The 20,220-nt window shown below is 36.6% G+C and overlaps 1 protein-coding gene across 13 annotated transcripts in view; it reads right to left on the reverse strand.

The window, feature by feature from the left end:
• Positions 1-20,220, reverse strand: part of ESRRG (estrogen related receptor gamma) — a 379,159-nt gene that overhangs the window by 32,867 nt on the left and 326,072 nt on the right. For all 13 annotated transcript variants that reach the window (XM_052690311.1, XM_052690400.1, XM_052690390.1 and 10 more), the window contains 2 exons: positions 15,658-15,768; positions 11,042-11,203 (listed from right to left, as the gene is read on the reverse strand). In XM_052690311.1, the coding sequence (XP_052546271.1) occupies positions 11,042-11,203; positions 15,658-15,768 (273 nt within the window). The remainder of the gene's footprint in view (positions 1-11,041; positions 11,204-15,657; positions 15,769-20,220) is intronic.

Genomic DNA, 20,220 nt, shown 5'->3' on the forward strand with positions numbered 1-20,220 from the left:
CATTCTATACAGTGTGTGCACAACTCTCCCTGAACTCCACCTGGATTTCCTGTGTACTGCATTTTCCAAACCATCCTGCACTTGAGGGCTTTTGACTGCAGAGACCATGGTGGTGGCTCTGGATTCATATCTGAGGATCACACTACAAAAGTTGCTCATAATTTTTTAAGTGCTAGGCAAAATCATGAGATCACTGCAAACTCCAAATCCATATTGACTCATATTAAGCAAACTGCTCAGCACAAGTCATGAACAGCATCTGGAAAACATTCAGTGACACGAAATGCAAAGAAATGCAAAACGAGACTTCCACCAATTTCACTGAATGAAATTTTCACTGGAGCTCACAACACATAGTGCATGTTAAATCAATAGCTGAAGATTCTCTAAGAAATAGACTCCCAGATCTACGCAAAGGTTAATTTTATCTCTGGAAAACTTCAATGTAGTGAAAAGTGAAATACTTCTTACAAAGGTGAATGGCTTTCTACAAGAGACCATTGTGGAGAAGAAATCAAAATTATTCTCACTGCAAGTGCAATTAATACAGGACTCAAGAACTATGGTAACTTCCATGTACTATCAGATATAGCTCCAATTGTAGGAAATGTACACCCTAATCATTAAGGAATGTGTGATACTAAAACACAGCTACAAGAAAATCGCTGGCTGCAGCCTGCTAATGTCACAATGTGACATGCCACTAAGTGCAGCTTCACCTGTGAACAAACACATGAGCAGCAGCCTTTATATGCTAAACTATCCCCCCAATGTCTCTAGCAGCTAGATGCATGCAGACTGCAGATTTGCCCCATCCTTCTTCCATCCTTATCACAACTCCCCACGCCTGTGATCTCATGCATAACATGTACGAATAAGTTCTCTGACTCTACTTTTCAAGTGTCATTTCCATTGAACGTGGTGCCTTTTGCATCTGCAGTTGGATCTCATTTCAATATTTGATTTCACCTCAACTGCTAATGCAGCTGATTGAAACTGATGGTGCACAACATGGCAGATGAAAACATTTTGGGGAGAAAGTTCAGCTATACTATGGAATTTCTACTTGTCTGTAATACGTGTCTCAGGAGTTTGGGCTGGAAAATCCCTCAGGCAGATCTGTCAGACAATTTTCTCTTTATAGAACAGGTTTTCAAACAAAAGGAGTGTTCTCTATTTTTTTCCTCCCATGGAAAATTACCTAACTACTCCTGCCTGCCAGAATCTCTATGAAGTATTAGACTTTGAGACAATGAATTTAAGTAATAAAGTAAACTGACTTAAAAGTTACAGCAAACAAGCATTCCACCTAGGTAATTAAACACACTGGCACTCAGTATCTGCGCTCTTTGGAGTCTCTCATGTTGCCCAGGATTCTCTCTCTGTACATGTACATATATGTGTACACAAATTGAGCACTGCTCAGTAAAAATGCTTACCAACAGAGAAGAAAGGAGTTCATAAAGCTCTTGCATGATTCAGCTGATGTAGAAAGCTATTACTGAAGACCCATTTTTTAAAATTGCTGATTCTGTTGATCAGACTGGATCGAGCCTTGCCATTACAGCCCAGATGCTCCCCCAGCTATCTCTATCTATATATAACCAGGACCAGGTCACCATGTGCCGTGCCAGAAACGTGCTGACTGGCTAAGGGGGCCTTGCAATTCAGGTAATTAATCCTATTCTAATGTAGGTTAAGCAGGTGTGAAGCCTAACTCATCCACAGAGAAAGTAGAGAAGGCATCCTCAGAATTACAGCATTTAGCTGGTCTCAGCTGACTTTAGGAAACTAGTCCATCCTGCACTGCTGACCCAGTCATACAGGCGGAGACCTGTCTGCTCCAAATCGGGGCCGGGCGCCGCTTCTCCTTCCCCTCCCTCCTCCCACGCTGGATTTACAGTATCAACACAGCACTGAAAAGCTGCCCTTGTCTTCCCCGCCCAGAACAGAGCAAATAACGCTTTTGCTGGAGGCTGTTAGGTGTTTAAGTCTTGTGTTTGGTTTAAAATTCCTTTGGTTTAACACGGTTGCCATAAGAGGGCTATGTCGCTCTTTTTTCCTTCTGCATTCCCCCTGCATGCACTATGATCCTTTCAGAGGCCAATTTAAATGACATGTAACATTCATAATCTCTTTTCTACTAAAGCCTTCACAAATCACACTGCAATTGTGAAACTCAAAAAAAAGTGTATTTTGATGTTCTGTAAACTCTGCTGCTGTTTCAAAAAGCTTTTTTGTTTTTAGGAGAGGAGTCCTGTAAGTACAGTGGTGACACTGAACATAAACAACAAGCTCAACTGTATAGAACTTTCCTCTCCTGCAATTTCTCACCTAAAGAATAATTTCGTGATTTGTCCCAGGTTTCATGCTGTGCTTCTGAGCAAGGCACCTTCCTGCCTTGCAGCCATGCGCTCCCACTCATAAGAAGCTGGCCATCCTGAGGTATCAACTGTATGGGGAAGCTTGGAAAAAAAGCCCTCCCCAAAGACAAATTTGGAGGTTTGAACTGTTTCTTACTGTAATTTCAGTTTCTTAACAAGCCGTTAAATACGGTTGGAAGTTGAACTAAATTATGGTGGGAAATGAATGGATTTTAAGGAAATAACTTATATATAATATATATAATAATTTTAAGGAAATAAAAAAGGCCTGAAAATCTGCTGGGCTCAGCTATCTCCAGTGGCACTCTGGAGGCTGTCCCACTTGCAAAAGGCCAGGAGTGCTGAAGTCTCAGATTGCTTACCAAAAAAAATAAAAAAATAAAAAAATTAGAAGGTACACTTAGACTTCCTTCCGTCTTATAATAAGATTAATTCCTTGTTGGCTCAGAATAATGAAAACTGTTACTGAGTCATCTGCAGTTTACACAGCCCTAATCTAGTAAACCCGTTTGTCACACAAGCATTGGGTACAAAGGTGAGCACTGTCGTCCTCTAAGTGGAAATACTTGCTTTGATGCTGGTTCTGCACATTGCCGGGCCAGGGCCATCAGACTGACTGCTGATGCAGGTGCAGCCCCTCTGGGGCCAGATCCCTAAATAACGGGCACACTCGGGGTTCTTTTGACTCATGCACTGGTTACAGCTGATCTTACTGCAGGTTCCTGGTCTGTCTGCAGGTTATCTGGGCAAAGCATTTGCAGATTTTGTTTCACAAGTTCTTCTAATGACTGATAGCTGAATAAGATCAAATTCTTTCCTACATTTTTATTTTGCATCTTGTTACCTCTCCCTTCCATAATCCCCCCCATCACCATCACAATCAGATGCGTTAATATACTACATTTAAAAGCCATTATTGTCTTCCATTCACTTCTTCTGTTCAGTACCAGCTCTGTACACGTTTAAGACATGTAACAATGTATTTTGGCCTCCCAGTGCTTCAATACTACAGTGTCTGCAAGCAGGGAAGCAGACTGTGTAACTCAAGCTACAAGTCAACTGGGATAATACAAAGCTCTTGATTGTGCAAGAGGAGTAATAGGGAGTGACTGCTGCATCTTTTTATACCCTTGCATTTAAGAATCAAGTAATAGCCATTTTTGTTTACAGAAAGAAAATGAAAAGCCCTGGAATTCATTACTGTTGATTTGCTCTCTTTTTATTAATCATTTCTTATTTTTAAAGGGCCACAGGAGTGAACAACATAATGCAGTGGTAGGAAGATATTTACCAATTTAGCACCTCATTATAAAACTACTCAGAAACCTCTTTGTCTCTCATTTAACATAATAATTATTAGTGGCAACAAAAGTGGATCCCACACTTGCACTGTGATTACCAAGTGATGAATTTGGGTTGAATATATTGTATTTTGCTAACTAAACCTTATTATATCCCAAAACCTCAGCTTAAAAACCATCTAATTTTAAGAAAATCATTTATACTCCTCTTTAAATGCATGTTTCCAAATTAACCAGTGATATTCTATAGAAAACTGCCTCTTTTATGCTTGAACTCTCCAGCTGCCACAGAATTTATATCTCTTTCCTCCCCTCTTTGTTTTTCAGCCATTTTCCCTGAATGTCAAAGTCAATTTAGTGCATTTCACTTTGCTGAATAAATCAGAGGCGAAATCCTTGCTAAAAGTGAAAATTTGATTTGCTAAAAGGAGCTTAGGGCAACTATTAATCAATATATCCAGAGTGTCAAAGCTAAGGCCATGATAGACATGCATTCATTTGGAGATTGGTTGAGGCAGATAAAGGGGGACACTGGGAGGGAAAAAAAAGTGCAACAGCAGACAGTGTAGTATATGTGTTGGGGGCATGGGTGGAGGGAGTGAACTGCTTTAAACAGAAAAAAAAAAGAAAAAAGAATCTCTATGAAGGAAGAGGACAGTACCTATCTACCTATCTATTAATGAAAGGTGAACTTCATGAAGACAAAGTCGCTGCTTAATTTTGATTTTGAGAGAAGCTTATTTTAAATGTAGGATTCTTTTATTAATAAAAGTAAAAACCTGTGTGTTGAGCCAAGTTGTTTTGTTACTTGTTAATTCTACAGTTTATTTTGGTGGTGACCAAAGTAAAACAAGATTTTAATGAATCTTAAAAAAGATTTTTCAATGAATACATAGGGATTCTAAAGCCAAAACCAGCAAGAGCTCCAGACGCTTTTCTAACAGTATCATCTCATACTTACTGCACCTTTATTTTATACTCGCATTCAATTTGCATGTGATTAGACATTTGTATGTCTGAGAATATATCCTTCCCCCTCCTAGTTAATTTAATGGTAGCAAAATGTGCCAGAAGTGACTCAAAAAAACTAAAGCAGTCTTTTTACTTCAGGACATCTATGTCTAGTAGTGCAAGGAACTTCCTCACCTCTATACTGCTGTCTGTCTCAATCCAGACCTGGAAGCAGTCTGTTCTGATAAGCAGACATGCTAAGAGTGTACACATCTATAGTGGCACACAGAGCCAACTCCTTTTGCTATTGAATCAGCAACATTTTCCCAGTGATTTCAGTACCAAATCCACTCATAATTTGGTCAGATAAATTATTTTAAAATAAGCAAAAGGACTTTTCTTTAACTAACTTTTACTTTACTACAGATTTTTGTTTTATTTAAAAAATGCTAGGAGACTGTGGACATGTTTGTTCATATATTTTCCTAGAAATCTAATCTCTTTTATGCCCTGCAAAATCATTTGTACATTCTGTGAGATGCATCAGCATATGAGAGGAAAAAAGGTAAAATACCACTATTCCTAGTACTTCAAATGAGGTTAAACATACTGATGTAAACAGTGGAATAGCTGAACTGCTAGCATTGTAGGCAGATCGCTGGTCTCTGTTTCACAGAAGAATTGGGACCAGTATGATGATTTAAACTCTGGCAGTGCTGGATGATCTATCCACACTAATGCTCGAAAATAAAACCGATAATCAGTTGCTGATTTCCCAGATTGTGCAAAATTAGTGACCTATGTGAAAGATGTCTGTTGCTTCTAAGAAATCTCTTGGCTCAAATTTGTACCTGTAAGGCCTAGAGAATGATATCCCTCAGGTGATGTATGTCTGTGAGTTCAAGAACACTCCTGTCGTATGAAAAGCATGCCTGACTTCCATAATTAGTCTGTGTTTGTAGAAGAAGTTAAAAGAAGAGCAGATAGTGGGCATTTGATAAATGGAAGGCAAAGACAACTTGCAAAATGTCCAAGATAGCACACCGATAAAGGGCAGGATGTCCTGATTCCCCAGGAGGCTCAAGTTATTATCACTACAAACCTCCTAGTCAGCATGAAACAGCTCATACTCCATTCCTTGTTACATGAGCAGTAAACATGACATTTCCATATAGACCTGTCTCTGAAACTGGGTGACCCTGGGACAGGGAAGTCTAGATGGCTGTTGTCTGCAAATGGGCCTCAATTCAGCTGGCAGCACAAGAGAGTACAGGAGGCCTCAACCTCAGGTGAAACAACTAATTTTACAGCAGTGAGATGGTATGGACATACAAGATGACATTAATTTCCCCAGAAGAGCTTTGATTCTGTATTAGATGCCTCAGTAACAATCCAGAGAAGGATCTGGATGTAGCTAAAACATAGGCTACAACATAGGATTTCATCCTGTCTTCAGAGTCCCACTGACATAAATACTACCATGAAATAATATTCAGAACTTTTTAATTAATACCCTGTTGTATGTTAACTAAGATGTAGATGCAGCTACAAGTATGTACATGAGAACAGGTACACACTTACCCAGTTTATATCTGTACCATGTATCTTCCCTGAACATTAGCTTTCCTAAAGTAATTATGGGCAACTTTTTTTCTGTATTGTTACCTATATGGCGTGGCACTTCTGGAACAAATGACAAGTAAAGGGCATTTTGGAAATGACAACTCTACAGCAAATCATGCTCCTGTTCAGTATTAAAATGTTAAAGCATACCCCTGAGAGCTGCTCTGGAAAGGCAAGCTTAAATATTGTCCTCCACAAAAAGTATGCTGGAACAATAATGTTTCATAAAACATTAACATTAGCACTAAAATATTCAAAACATCCTTGGATTTGCTCCATCAAAATCATGCCCTCCTTTTTTTTCTTTAATACTGGCACCAGTGGCAGTATCAGTTTGTAACCATTCCCCTTGAACACTGTTACTGCAAGCAAAACACAGACACAGTTGAAGACAAGCAGGCTTGTTTTACTAAATAATGTAACTAGTTATTTTTGATGTATTAGTCTGATTTACTGTTTCAAAACAAATTTTTCATTTTTAGTGCAAAAAGTTGATTTCTATGGTCTGGTTGATGCTTTTTCATGCATGCAAATTTTTTAGAGAACATTTTGTCTTTAGCTTCCTGTTATGCACATTTTTAAGAGCTTAATGTTTCCTGCCTCCACTTAATATGAAAAGAACATTGCACGTTTTTGCTGAATGTCAATGAGATAGTTACATTACAGAGATTGTGTCTAAACGACTCTGAAACTGTGGCTGGATATTAGTAGAATTCTACCCCGTATCAGAAAAGAGTTTAAATACAAGCGATTTCAAATGAAATGGATCCTCTCAAAAATACAAAACAAAAGATGGGAAACTCTACCATCAGCAAATACTTATTTAAGTGATAAAGAAAAATACAGTAAATACAAATAAAATATAATCAAACAGTGGACAACAAAAGCCTTGCAGGGGCTTCAGAAATATATTTACAATTTATTTAGGTCACTTAATAAAGGTTTTGTCTCATCAGGCAGTAGATGAAGCAGCATCAGTCTCTCCCTAAACACCTTCAGTATTTTCCTAACGAAGTTACAGTACATCGGAATATTTTAATCTGACACAAAGAACAACAATAGATCTGACTGCTGGGCTGATAATCTTCTTATCACACCCTGTGAAACCTAGCTCTAATATTTGACTGAGCCTCCATTACTCGGCAACACATTCTAAAAAGGCCAACAATGGAGAGAGAATGAAGTGGAGTGTGGAAGTACCTCCATATCTACATAAAAGAGATTAGAGGCGACAGCGTTCCATTTTACAGCTCAATCATATTGTGTTAGCATGCGCTTATCCGAGCGCGGATGAAATTGAAAGAGAAATAAAAAAGAGTCAGGCAGATAGGAACCAGAAAAGCGAGGCATGAGCAATTTCCAAGGATATAAAAGGATGCTAATGGTGGGGCCCTGTCATTCTTAAAAAGGGCTATTAGGGCACCATCATCTGTTCTTGTGCCCTTACGCTCCTGTAACTAAAGTCAAGCATTTCCTAATGCCATTGTGATCTTTTTCTTCTTCAGATAAGACATGGTCATGTTTCATAACAACACACTTTCCATTTATTTGATTTATAAATGCAAGGCAACTAATTCTATTTACTGATAAAGGCTTTCCATGTATATTTTTCTTTCAATATTTCCTTTTGTTGTTGGCATAGACTTTTTACTCAATAAAAGCAACTATTGAAAATGTTTCCAATAGCACAAAAATACTAATGATTTTATGAAAGCATTCAAACTTTGCATAATTCTAAAACAATTTTTAGTCTGTGATCGCAATGGGAAATGGCTGGCTAGGGGAGAATGCATACTGTATTATCTTTTTATAGATAATCTCATTAAAGGACTTTTTGTTAGAACAGCAAAAACATCATTTTGTTTCCTTCCACAAACATAGATTTTACTTTGAATTACAATGTTTTACAGCCAAGATCTTTAGTTGTTATTATGCACCTGATATATAAGGGCCTTTAATTACACTAAACCTTAAGAAATCACTATAGCAAAGAAAGATTTGCTGATTGCTGATTTGCTGTGCTAGGCACAAATTCACCACAGGTGTAATTAATTCATTCCAAAAGATTTACACTGAAGATTTACTTGCTGTGTGAATCTGCCAAGAACTTTCATGCATTCTGTATCCTTTTTCTAACTTATCCTCTTTCCAGTTCTGTTTCTTTACTGTCCAGGTTAATATTTGCTATCTCAGACAATGGGCAGCTAGCATCAATCTGGGCTTTTCTACAAGTTGCTTTATACCAGACATCAACTGAGCATACACAATGCAAGTTTAGCAGCACACCATCAGTCAAAACCAGGCTATAACAGCTCATCACATTTGCCCTTTACCATGTCAAGGCCTTTTGCATTTTGATTTTTGTGATCGAATGCCAGACAACAAGCAGAGATTTTATCACTACCCTCTGTTACCAGAAGGCTTATAAACAGACTGCTTTTTCTTCTTGCTTAATGTGTTAAGTTTTTTTGTCCACATCTAGATAATGTCAAGTCAGTAAACTCAGTATGGTTTTCCACGGCAGGTGTGCTGAGTTTACCCTGTAATAAAGACCTGTCTCATGTCAGAAATATTCCTCAACCAGTTCAGACTTTAAATTTGCAATGCCACTTTAGAGCATCCAGTACCTTCTTCATGCTAACCAAAGACATCATTTTAAAGGCTAATCAGACTTATCTCTCTGCTCTTCCTACTCCTCCAGCCAAACTAAAGCTACGTAACATGTTCACAAATCAAGATGACAAAAGTTTCCTTGCAACTACTACACACTGTAACCAACTTCTTTGAGAACTGTTCTATTTTGGCTAAGGTGATGTAGGTATCTTCCAAAGATGAAGCTCAAACTCACCTGTTTAACTCATTTTGACTTAATTTGGGGTGCTTTATTAAGAAGCAGTGTAAGACAAAGTAGCTAGTATAATATAGAGTGATGTTTAAATTAGTTTACAATTTGCTTGGGCTCATCTAGAACTGCTCTGAACAAAGCCATTCAGAAATGTCAGCTGTGTTCCTAACCACTGTAACAAATTGTTGCCTGAACGCTGCACACCTAATGACTTCAAATTAGCTTCACTGCGATATTGCCTGACAGTTCGTTACGACTGTTAGCAACATAGCTGGCGTATCATGACCAATAAATTGGTTTCACTGTGGGCTGGGAAAGGGACTTCCATCAATTTGATTAAAGAAATTACTGTAGCATTCAAAGCATAAAGACAAACTAGTTTAAGGAGACAGAAATAAGTTAACTGTACCAGAAAAACACTGCTTATGATACAAAAGCTTGTTTATAGACCATTTACAGCAGAGAATGACTAAATTTCAACAGTGTGGTCTACAGACTATTTTACAATCCATAGGCTGTTGTCTTTCATCTATAGTAAAATAAGTTTCCGTAAACATACACATTATTTTATTGTTATTATTTGTTAGTATCTCTTATTTATCAGAGATTACTCAGAAGCACCTACCAGAACGCCTGAGGTCTTGACTGGTTATCATAAAGGAAAAACACAAAAACACAAAACCCAAGAGCCAATCCTTACCTGAAGTTAATGTTTGTTCAATGATAAATATCAGAGAACTCTAGGAAAAAGGTAAAAAACTGGAGTATAGACACTGCGTGTTCTGTTTGTATGAATGAAGACGACTCAATGCTCTCACTTTTGTTTCTACTAATAACAGATGTCTATTTCTCTGTGATTTCTTTTGATGTTAACAATAAAATATATTTAGTTATAATAAAAAGATGACTGGCTGCAGTATTTACTCTTTAATTAATCTTAGGTATCCCAAAAGCATGTTGAAAATGAGGAAGTTGTATTACTCAAAGGAATTAAAGAAAATCAGTTCTTACTCTCCATAGGCTTCATTACTGAAATTAGAAAACCAATAAGCTGATGAAAACACAAACATGCCCACTTATCTGCCTGACTGGAAAAATACTTTCAGAAACAAGAAAAAAAAGACAATATTTTCTGTGCTACTTTGCCGTTTGTGGAAGGCAACAGACTGAGAATCGTGATACTCCCTACAAACTTATTTATTTACCCTCAAAAGAGACACAAATACCTCTGCATTGATGGAAAATATAACCCAAATATTATCTGAAGAAATCACTGATCTTGCAAGAGACTACTGTTGATAACTCTGCTTTTCTGGCCAGGTAGCTTTACAAACATGAGCATGTAGACAACCCAGTCCATTTCATGCAGACAAAGGAATGACCAAGCTATTGGAAGATACCTTTTGGTACAATTCAGTTACTTCTATTGAACTATGGACATACACCAGTTCTCACACTAGCTAATTTAAAGAAGAGCAATTCCTCTGTGCTATGCCAAAACAAAACTGACTTTTTGCAGTTCCCCTGGACAGTGTCAGGTAGCACAGTCTTTGTAAAACAGATGAGCTAGATTTACATTTGACTCCTGCTGAATTAGATGATGACTTCAGAGCGCCTGCACTACTCTTCATATCAGGCTCCAGTAGCAAGTTTATGTCAATAAAAATAACATTTAAAAAAAAAAGTCTCACTTAGTGGCATGTAAAAATTACAACTGTGGTAACTCTCATAGCAAGAATATCACCATTTCCAAGCTAAGGTATAATATCATCTAACCTATGTCCTATGTGAATCATCTGGAGCCCTAAGAAGATTTCATGCATTGTACTGGGAGAACAAATCACTTTTCTTTTTTTTTTTTTTTTTTTAAACCAGAGCATAACAATGGATGTCATGATTTATGTATGTAATTTATTTGCAATAAATACTGTATGTACCTGGAATATGCTTAGCCCATCCAATGATCACCACCAGTTCTCTGTCTGCCAGGTCACAAAGAGTGGTAAGTGCTTTGATGTCACTGTCTGGAACAGTGGGGTCAGGCATCGCATAGATCTTCTCTGGTTCAGCCACCAGCAAATGGGAGACAATCTTGTTATCTGTAAAAATGGCCCAGAACAGTACAAGATCACGAGTAGCATCATTCTACTTTTCAAACAGATGGCTCATGTTTCAATGCACATAAGAATTTATCTTAAGATATGGGACCCAATTAAACATTACTGCAGTTTCACTGGCTTCAACAAGCAGTTACAGCACAGACGAATCTGATCCATTCACAATGTTTATTGAACTAGACGTGTATGTAAAAATGAAAATTTAATGGAACACAGAAATATGTGATCACCTCCTTCATGCTTTAGAATGCATTTTTGACTATGCAAATAGAAAAGTTTTTCCTTTGTCTGATTACCTTCAAAACCAAAATATCCATACCAACAGCATGGAATGGTAATCTATAATAAAGTAATAAAATAATTATTTAGTCCATGAAATTTGCAACTTCTGTCACTGATTCCAACTGTCATTCTCTGATTCAGGTGTTTTCATTGAACCATTGTAATAGAAGCAATCCTAGACTTTCTCGGTGCTTATTATCCCATAAATTGTATATTATGGGTATTGTGCCTGCTAAAATACTGGTAATGAACCTGTACTCATTAGGGCCTAATCCTATGAGAAAAGTGAGTATAGTCAAATACTTGCTTTTCAGTGATACACACATATTTAGAATCATGTATAAAATCAGCTTCTTTAATACAAATGTATAAATATTTAAAAACAGAATGATAATTTCTCACTTCCAGTTGGGAAAATCTAATAAAAGCAATGAGATTGAAGAGTGCAAAACTAGGAAGAAACAAGAACAGATGTAGATCCTACCTCTTTGTTTTTGTGCAAAGAATGATACTTTGTCATATGCACACATGTATTATCTTTTATCTATATATAATTCATGTGTTTAAAATTTCATCCACGTGAATAATATTTATTTATTTTTTTTTATTTTAAAATAAGCAATCAAGTTATAAGTAAAACTGAAAGCAAAGAGTGGAAAAGCCTGGGAGATTTACAGCATAGGGTTGCCATTCTATACTAAGAGAAACAAAATATGAGCATTATAGCCACATACAGCTACAACGGAAATATCTTGTCATCATGCAGGAGCCTGAATTGTCACTCTGAGAGAATATAACTGAAAAATGGGAAAATTAACTAGTTCATCAAGCCTCCTAATGCAGTACAGATTATTTTAATTCCAAATATATTTACATATTTTTTTTTTTTACCTTTTTATGGTATCTTCTCAATTGCACCACCAGAAAGTCAAGCCCAAACAGCACCCTTTAGTGAATTTAAACTAATTGCTTCCTTTCTTATGATAAAGAATAATGGAGCTTGATATAAATGAGATTCCACTGGGAGAAGATACAAAGCACTGCAGAGAAAGCTCTTAGAATTAGTATTACTTTCCTTTCCTGCATTTAAGTCACAAGCTGGACCACAGTGTCCTCCTATGGAGAAATGCAGTGCAAGCTGGCAGTGAAGTAACTTGCCCAGGAGTGTCAGAGGGGTTCCCTATCAGCCCATGACAGATTTCCATAAAACACTCACTTGATTCTGATTTCTGATACTTTATGGCTAGTTTGTGACATAGGCTCCTTGATTCTGATCTACTGTCTCTACAATTTTTGCCTTATTCCAGATTTGTGTGTCAGAAGTTGTGATATATGCTAGCCCTTCATAAAATGAGTACTACATAGAAGAGCCAACTGGAAACCATCACATCAAGCATGTTTTATTACAAGAGGATATATTCATATTTTATAGAAACTATAGGAACTATGCCAACTGAGTAATTCTTGATCTCAATATTCTACTGATTATCAAACTGATTAATGAGAAATTGTACTCTTATTTAGAGATGACAGATGGTAATTTTTAACTTATATTGGCAAAAAGCCTTTGCACATCTTTTTTTATTTTTATAAGCAGTCTTTCCTTAGCCTTTTTAGTTTTATGCAGTTCATCATGTTCTTAAGTGAGAAAAAAGTGCTTCTCTCAAAATTCCAGTTTTATATTTTTGCAAAGTAAGATAAAATGACTTTTAAATATCAAAACATCAATTTGAGAACCTCAACTTTGCTGCTTTTTTAACTAATGATAAACAAATGAAGGAGGACTCCTGTTCCTAAGTTCTGTATTTTCCCTGTAAACAGAAGTAGTAGCTAAATAACTTTTTTTTTTTTTTTCTTTTTTAAAATGAGGCTCCCCATCAATGGCTTTTTGTAAATGAGTCAGTAATATTGTACATTTTGGCTTATGACTCAAACATCTCAAAACCTTTTACTTTCACAATCAACAAGATCTACAGACAAGCCATGAGATTTCATGGTGAAGCTGGAAAACAGAATTCAGGACACAAAATCTTCCAAACATCTGATCTTTCTCTATAGGGAAAAGAACTCCGTGTACTGAAGCATGTGGTAGTATATGACATAGGGAAATTCTGAATGAACTCAGAAAGCCCCATCACTCGGGAAATTGAATAGCCATGAGCACTGTTTCTAGGTAAATCTTATTTAATGTTTCCCTAATTAGAATCAATAGAACCCAATTTTCATTCCCGTGCCTTTGTTATGCACGAACTATCAGTCAGGGTCCAGAAAATCTCCCAGGCTACTTCCACACAAAACCGATTCAACTGTTTCAAGTCTTGACACTTATCTGACAGGATCTGAAAATTAAGTTTTATAAATGTTTGTTACAAAAATGTTTGTAATTAGACAAGACGAGGAAAATGAAGGGAGGCATTCAGATAATGAGTAATGATTTATAAGGAGGTTAGTTTATCTCAGACAAATGGAGCTTACAGAAATTGGTGTAGTTATCGTCTTAGAGGTAATGTAATGCACTACTTTGCAGTAATCTCGGGTTTACAGAGATTCTTGTGTTCCAGTACAAGAGTTTTAACCTCCTTTGTATCAAAGGGCTTGGGGTTGTTTTTCGTTGGTTTTTTTTTTTCCCCTGCTTGGTTTTGGCTTTTTGGTATGCTAGGCTATCAGCATTTCTACTCAATGACAATATCAAGTAAATGAAAAACTGACAATCTGTGCACCCAGGAAAACTAAACCTCTAATGAAATTAAGCATTAGAGTTTATTAAATTTTATTGTATTATCAGAAAGTTTTTATTATAATGTGCAAAATCTGCTTAGTGCAGCCCTAGATTGTATTTACAGAACGGTGGGACAGCTTATGTAGGCTGAGTAGAAGATGCCAGATTGGACAATTGAAGGAATATAATCAGCATAATGTTTTTTGGAAAGGCAAAAGGAAACTATGCCATATGTTCACTTAAGCCTTAATTTTATATAAAACTGGCTGTTTTTTCTTTGACACAGCTAAAATGCCCTTTCACTTACAGTTCAAAGACTGTTTATTTGCTCTCGAGAACCCCATATGCTCAAACGTATTGCACACAGCACTGTCCCCTACTGGGGAACATGTTCTGAAACAAATTCCATTTTCTATACAGCCAGGTATTTTCAAGAGACTAAAATTGAAGTGCGTGTTGTCTCTTTCTGTCAGATGCAGAGTGGGAGATGGAAATGCAAAAGGAGGAGGAGTATTCTCTCCTTATTTGTCTGGTTTATTTCTCTACTTTTAAGAGCGAATTAACCTCTCTAACACAAGCAACTGGATGCGTGAATTCTGATTTGAATTTGAAGTTTATAGCCATTAATACAGACTGTATGCCTTTGCAAGCTAATACACGAGCATCTTGCACTACAGCTATAATGCTATTAAATTTACTTCATGGAATTAGTACAGTCACTGCTTGAGTTTATATAAGCTGCAAAGCAAAACCCCTAACTATTTTTAGTTAATCGCAAAGAGGATGGAACTTGTATTTTGGCAATGAGATGATCAGCTCTCTCTCTCTCTTTTAATTTCAGCCTGGCAAGATAAAATCAAGGACACCATGAAAACAAAACAACAACACACACAAAAAACCACCATAATGCTTATAAGGGCACTAGAGCCCTAACAACCAATCTATGCTTGTTAATAGTGTGGCATATTGCTGTTTTAATCTAATGCTAGGTAATATGTTAATCTATGAGTATAAATTAATGAGGCTCTTAATGTATTTTCATTGGGATGTTGAGCAGTCAAACTCATTTAGTTAGTGAAAACTACAAAAATCACTTTCTTGTGAAATCGGAAACTAGAAGCTTCAATGAACTAATGATCGCAGTATGAACCATTTTATATACTACTGAAAATAAAGATAACACATAAATGTAAAATTTGCACTGCATAAACGATACTTTTATACACTTCCACTGGTAGGAATGTTCTGTGTTCGACTGTGCTTGAGAAAGGATGAGTATGTTTAAAACAAAGTAGGTTAACAGCTAAATGGCTATTGCATTCATGGTAATATCTTCTGCCCACAATCTTGCCCCATTCAGAAGGTGCCCAGCAAAGAGGGCTACGAGTCAATCCCTGGTATTCAAAGAGAAATTTCATTTATCTGGTGTACTCACATGGCTTTTTTGCTGGCTGAACTAGCTGAGGGTTCAGGTATGGGCTATTCTCTGCATCTATTCTGCGCTTGTACTTCTGGCGACCTCCACGTACTCTATCTAGGCGGACACCTACGTTGGGAAAATAAGCAAACATGACATTAAATGTATTACAAAGATAATTTTAACAAAGCAATCTTCTAACTACTGCCTTTCAGGATTTATTTAAAATGTGTGTTTATTTCAAACAGTAATTTTAGAAGCAAGGAAAAGCAGCACTGCAAGTATTTGAAAGCTGTTTTTACACATGATTTTTACACATGCAAGACTAAAGTATAAAGCAATTTCCTGTTTAGTGAAAATCATTTGTTCAATTTTACATAGTATTAATAACAGCTAAGGAGTTTAGATTCCATTACGAGAAAGTTTAAGCTTAAGTCTTCTTCAGCAGATGCAAAAATTCAAAGCTGTAACAAAAACCACTGATACACAAAGCTAACATTATGAAGACGAAATATAGAGAGAATTAGAACTTCAGAAAAAAATTGGTGCTATGTACAGTCTAAAGAAGTGAAAAACATTGTTTTTAAGTATTGTGGCCAGAGAACATAAAGTAAGTACCTTAGTAAAATAAGGACCTGTACGTGGATGAAAAACCCAAAATGGTGCATGAGAGTTTGAAAGAAGTTGTATAGGCGTTCATTTATATCAGCAATGATATAAATTAACATCTGTAGTTTACTTTCAAATTGTCCATTGCTTCAATAAAGCATTCCGATGCCTATTTGGTACACAAAGAGAGGAGCTTGCTTTCCTAAAATAAACCATAGGTGTTCTGATAGACAAAACAAGAAAGAGGGATAAGGATGGCGGATCCTATAAAACAATGAAGCGTTTTTACTTCTGAAACAACAGATTTTCCTACAACCATGAAAAACGTCAGTATATACTTTTCTATTGCCATTATTATGCTCTACACTACTATTCCCCATCTCCTTGTTCTCTTCCTCATAGGAAACAGCTCCAGAACGGGCTTCTGGGCTGTGGGGAAGCTACCACCAAAGTAATTACAGTTTATGTGCACAAGAAGATGACAGCATCGAATTTATGCACTGCCAATCAACAGGGAAACACCTGTCACTACTCTTCCATTCTGAAAAAATAAAGAGAATTGACTGGGTTTTGGTAGAAAAAATGCCATTTTATCAAACAGCCATGAATCCAAAGCTAGATCTCGTTTTTTGGCTTTAACTCTTTTTCTTCTATATCTCTTGTGTATCTCTTCCTTTTCCTGTCCTATCTTCCACTCTCTGACCTGGCATGACACCAGCCTTCAAGAGCACACAGTAACTGAACCAAGGAAGATGGCTTTTAATTTTGTACTCTCATACTTGGAGTGAAGGCATTGCACACGTGGTGTTTTCATTTCCCTAGAAGAGCCATTAATGTCTGTGAAGGTGAAACACAGAACTTGGCTTAAGGTCCCAACTAATGCCTGTGACCATAATGCAGTGCACTGGCCACAGTAACAGTGCTCATGTTTTTGGCTCACCAGGATGTTTGGTAGTGATCATCTGCATGTCATGGTAAAATTTGGTTTAATTCACTGTAGAAGGCTGTGCATTTAACTCTCCTGACTTACTAATTATATCTCTTATTGTACTTTACCAATTACACTTTTGTGAATAAAATTATGCAAACAATAAAACTAACCAATCACACAACCCAAACAGATCAATATATAATTATGGGAAAAAAAATCTTACTTATAGTATTCATCTTTGTCATCATCAAGCTTTTGACTGGTTGTTGGTCTAAAATATTTGATACAAATTCATAGTAAACACACCTTCAAAAACAAGAAGCAAAAGACCAAGCTTTGACAGTAGAATATTCAGAAATAGGTAAAGCATTAGAACAAGACATGATATTGGTGGGATTACAAAAAAGTCTGCCCAGCATTTGAAGAAAAGTAGATAGAAAATGATTTCTGCATAATTCAGATGCTATCTTTCTGTTTGGGAACAGATTTCATAGTGATAAAGATGGATAGCACCAGACAGAAGTATGTTTAATCAAAAAGTAATGGAACTGAAGCTTAAATTAAAATAATATAAATCTACCAAGATGAACAATTTTTTTTTACCTCCCCTGCATTTGCAGATACACACTCAAGCCATTCACATAGTCAGTGAAAGGGAATACAGAAAAATATCACAAAACTGTATGTAGAACCATGCACTCACCTTCATACATACATATATACTATTAATCATAGCTACTTGTTGAAAAAAGAAAAGCAGTTGGTTCTGCACAATTTTAAATTACACAAATAAAGTATAACCAATTCCAATTTTAAAGCAAAAACATTTTTAAAGCAAAAGAAAATAAATTAGAGGTTTATAACCCTATAATTAAAACTGATAAGGATCTTCTAAGCTTTCCTCTCAAGTAAATTTTTCAACACCAACTTCTTATAATCTAACACGTGCTAAATGGTATGTTACTTCCCAAGAGCCTTTAAAGGAGAAACAATGCAAGATACTCCTTAATGAAGGATACCAGCTTCATATTTAGTAAAAACTTACTGTAGTTTGGAAGATAGCAAACTGAAATCCAGAGGTTTGTAAGTCTGTACATACATTTTTTTTCCTATAACTCCCATAGCTTGCATAAGAAAATTCATTACAAGAAGTTACATTTATCTGATTTCAAAATGATAACAGCTGATGCCTTCTTTATTTAAAAAAAAAAAAAAAAAGCAATCTGTTGAGAAAGCCTGAGATCTTCATCACAGTTAATTGCTCTAATTCAACACATACTCTTTACTTAGATTATTAAAGAGGATATTGTGGCATCTACCTACAGCACAGGGGGATGTTAAGCAGACTCCTGACTTAGTTCTGTATGTGACTTGTCAGGAACAGCTCAGAGACAGCAGCTTAGTTCACTCACCCTATCAGTGTCCCCAGCTGTAAAATGTAAAGAAAGGTACCCATCCCATCTATATAAATTAACATCAGAGCTGAGAATGGGTTGCACTGAGGTACTATTACAGTTGTTTAGGGTTAAAATTTCCACTAGTATCAGTGAACAAAGTTCCACTGAAGACAGCACTGAGCTTCATTTTGAAATTCTTCAGCAGAGAAACAAAACCCCAAATGAGAATAACAAGGCTGACCACACAGAGTCTTATTTTGGTACTAAGAGAAAGAACACTCCTGCTACCATTTATAATGTGACTTCAACAGTCAAGTGCAATACATTCACTTTATGTCTTAGAACAAACACAACTCATGAGCTCATCAAGCTCATCTTGGCACAAAGGTTGTCAGCTGCTTACCAACATAGAACAGAATGATACTGGGCACAAACTCTCTAAAGAGAAAGCATCCACGGAGTCTTGCACAGAAATAATTGAAGACTAGCTGCAGAAATAAGCCACCCTCCAGAAATTTCCATCCAAACAAACTTAACACAGGCAAATGTGAACTCTCCATTTTCACCTGTTTTAAGTTGTCTATTCTTCCCTCACCAATGCTGTTGCATGTTGTTATTCCTTTTCTGTACTACTTTTCTTACACTGCCCTGAAGCATTCACTTGTGACAGGTACCCCACTGTGACCAGCATTACATAATCACAAAGAGTGCCCTTGTCCCAGCACATCATTCGTTTTGTGATTCACGTCCTCAATATGATAATCATTTCTAACTATCTGTTATTTTTCTACACAGATCCAAGCAGTGCTCCAATTATATCATGAATTCCTTCATAATTTGCCTCTCTTCCTCTAACACAGAACTCTGTATGGAGTATGTATCTTCCCATCTCATTTTCTGGGATACATAACTGGGTAAGGTCTATTTTATGCAGCTGCTTGTAAGATTTCTGCATTGCTTTAAATTTTACATGTAAAATTTTATATTTACTAGTAAGAATAGACTCCAGAAAATTGCACCTTGCCAAGCATTAGAAGAACATCAGTAGGAGGAATTTTAATGGCAGTTTCTGACGCGGCTTTCCTTTGGGCCAAAATCTTGGTGGAGTGTTCTGGTTCCATTTGATCACACCGTGCCTGTTAAAACTGCAGGCTAAACTTGGGTGAATACTGTAAAATTTCACACATTCACAGAGAAAGAAATTTCTCCGCCATGAGCACAGACAGGTGTATTCAGAAACATGAATGCATGGTCATCTAGTTCCTCTTTAGACAATTCAGTTATCTCTATAGTTTGGGATTAGATAAATATGAGGCCAGTACATTAACCTTAAAGTCTGAAAGATCTGCAGTGCACTTTAAACCACAAAAGACTTTCCACAGCCTCATGGAAACGTACAGTTAGTAGCAAAGCACAAAGAAAAAGCACAACAAGAGCTATCTTTTCTTCTAGATCTGCATACTTGCTTTGTGTGCTGAATTGTAAGGATGCTGGAGAGCTTCTGAAATCAGTTTTACAAGGTATTTGGATAATACCAAGCACAGGTAAAAATTCATCAAGATGTGTAAAATATGTGTCCATTAGGCAGGCAATAGTTTGAAAACAGAGCCCTAAGTCATCAAAGTAGATAAAAGCTATGACTCA

The sequence above is a fragment of the Tympanuchus pallidicinctus genome, unplaced genomic scaffold (genome assembly GCF_026119805.1).
Source record: "Tympanuchus pallidicinctus isolate F22 unplaced genomic scaffold, pur_lepc_1.0 scaffold1, whole genome shotgun sequence".
NCBI classification, from domain to species: Eukaryota; Metazoa; Chordata; class Aves; order Galliformes; family Phasianidae; genus Tympanuchus; species Tympanuchus pallidicinctus.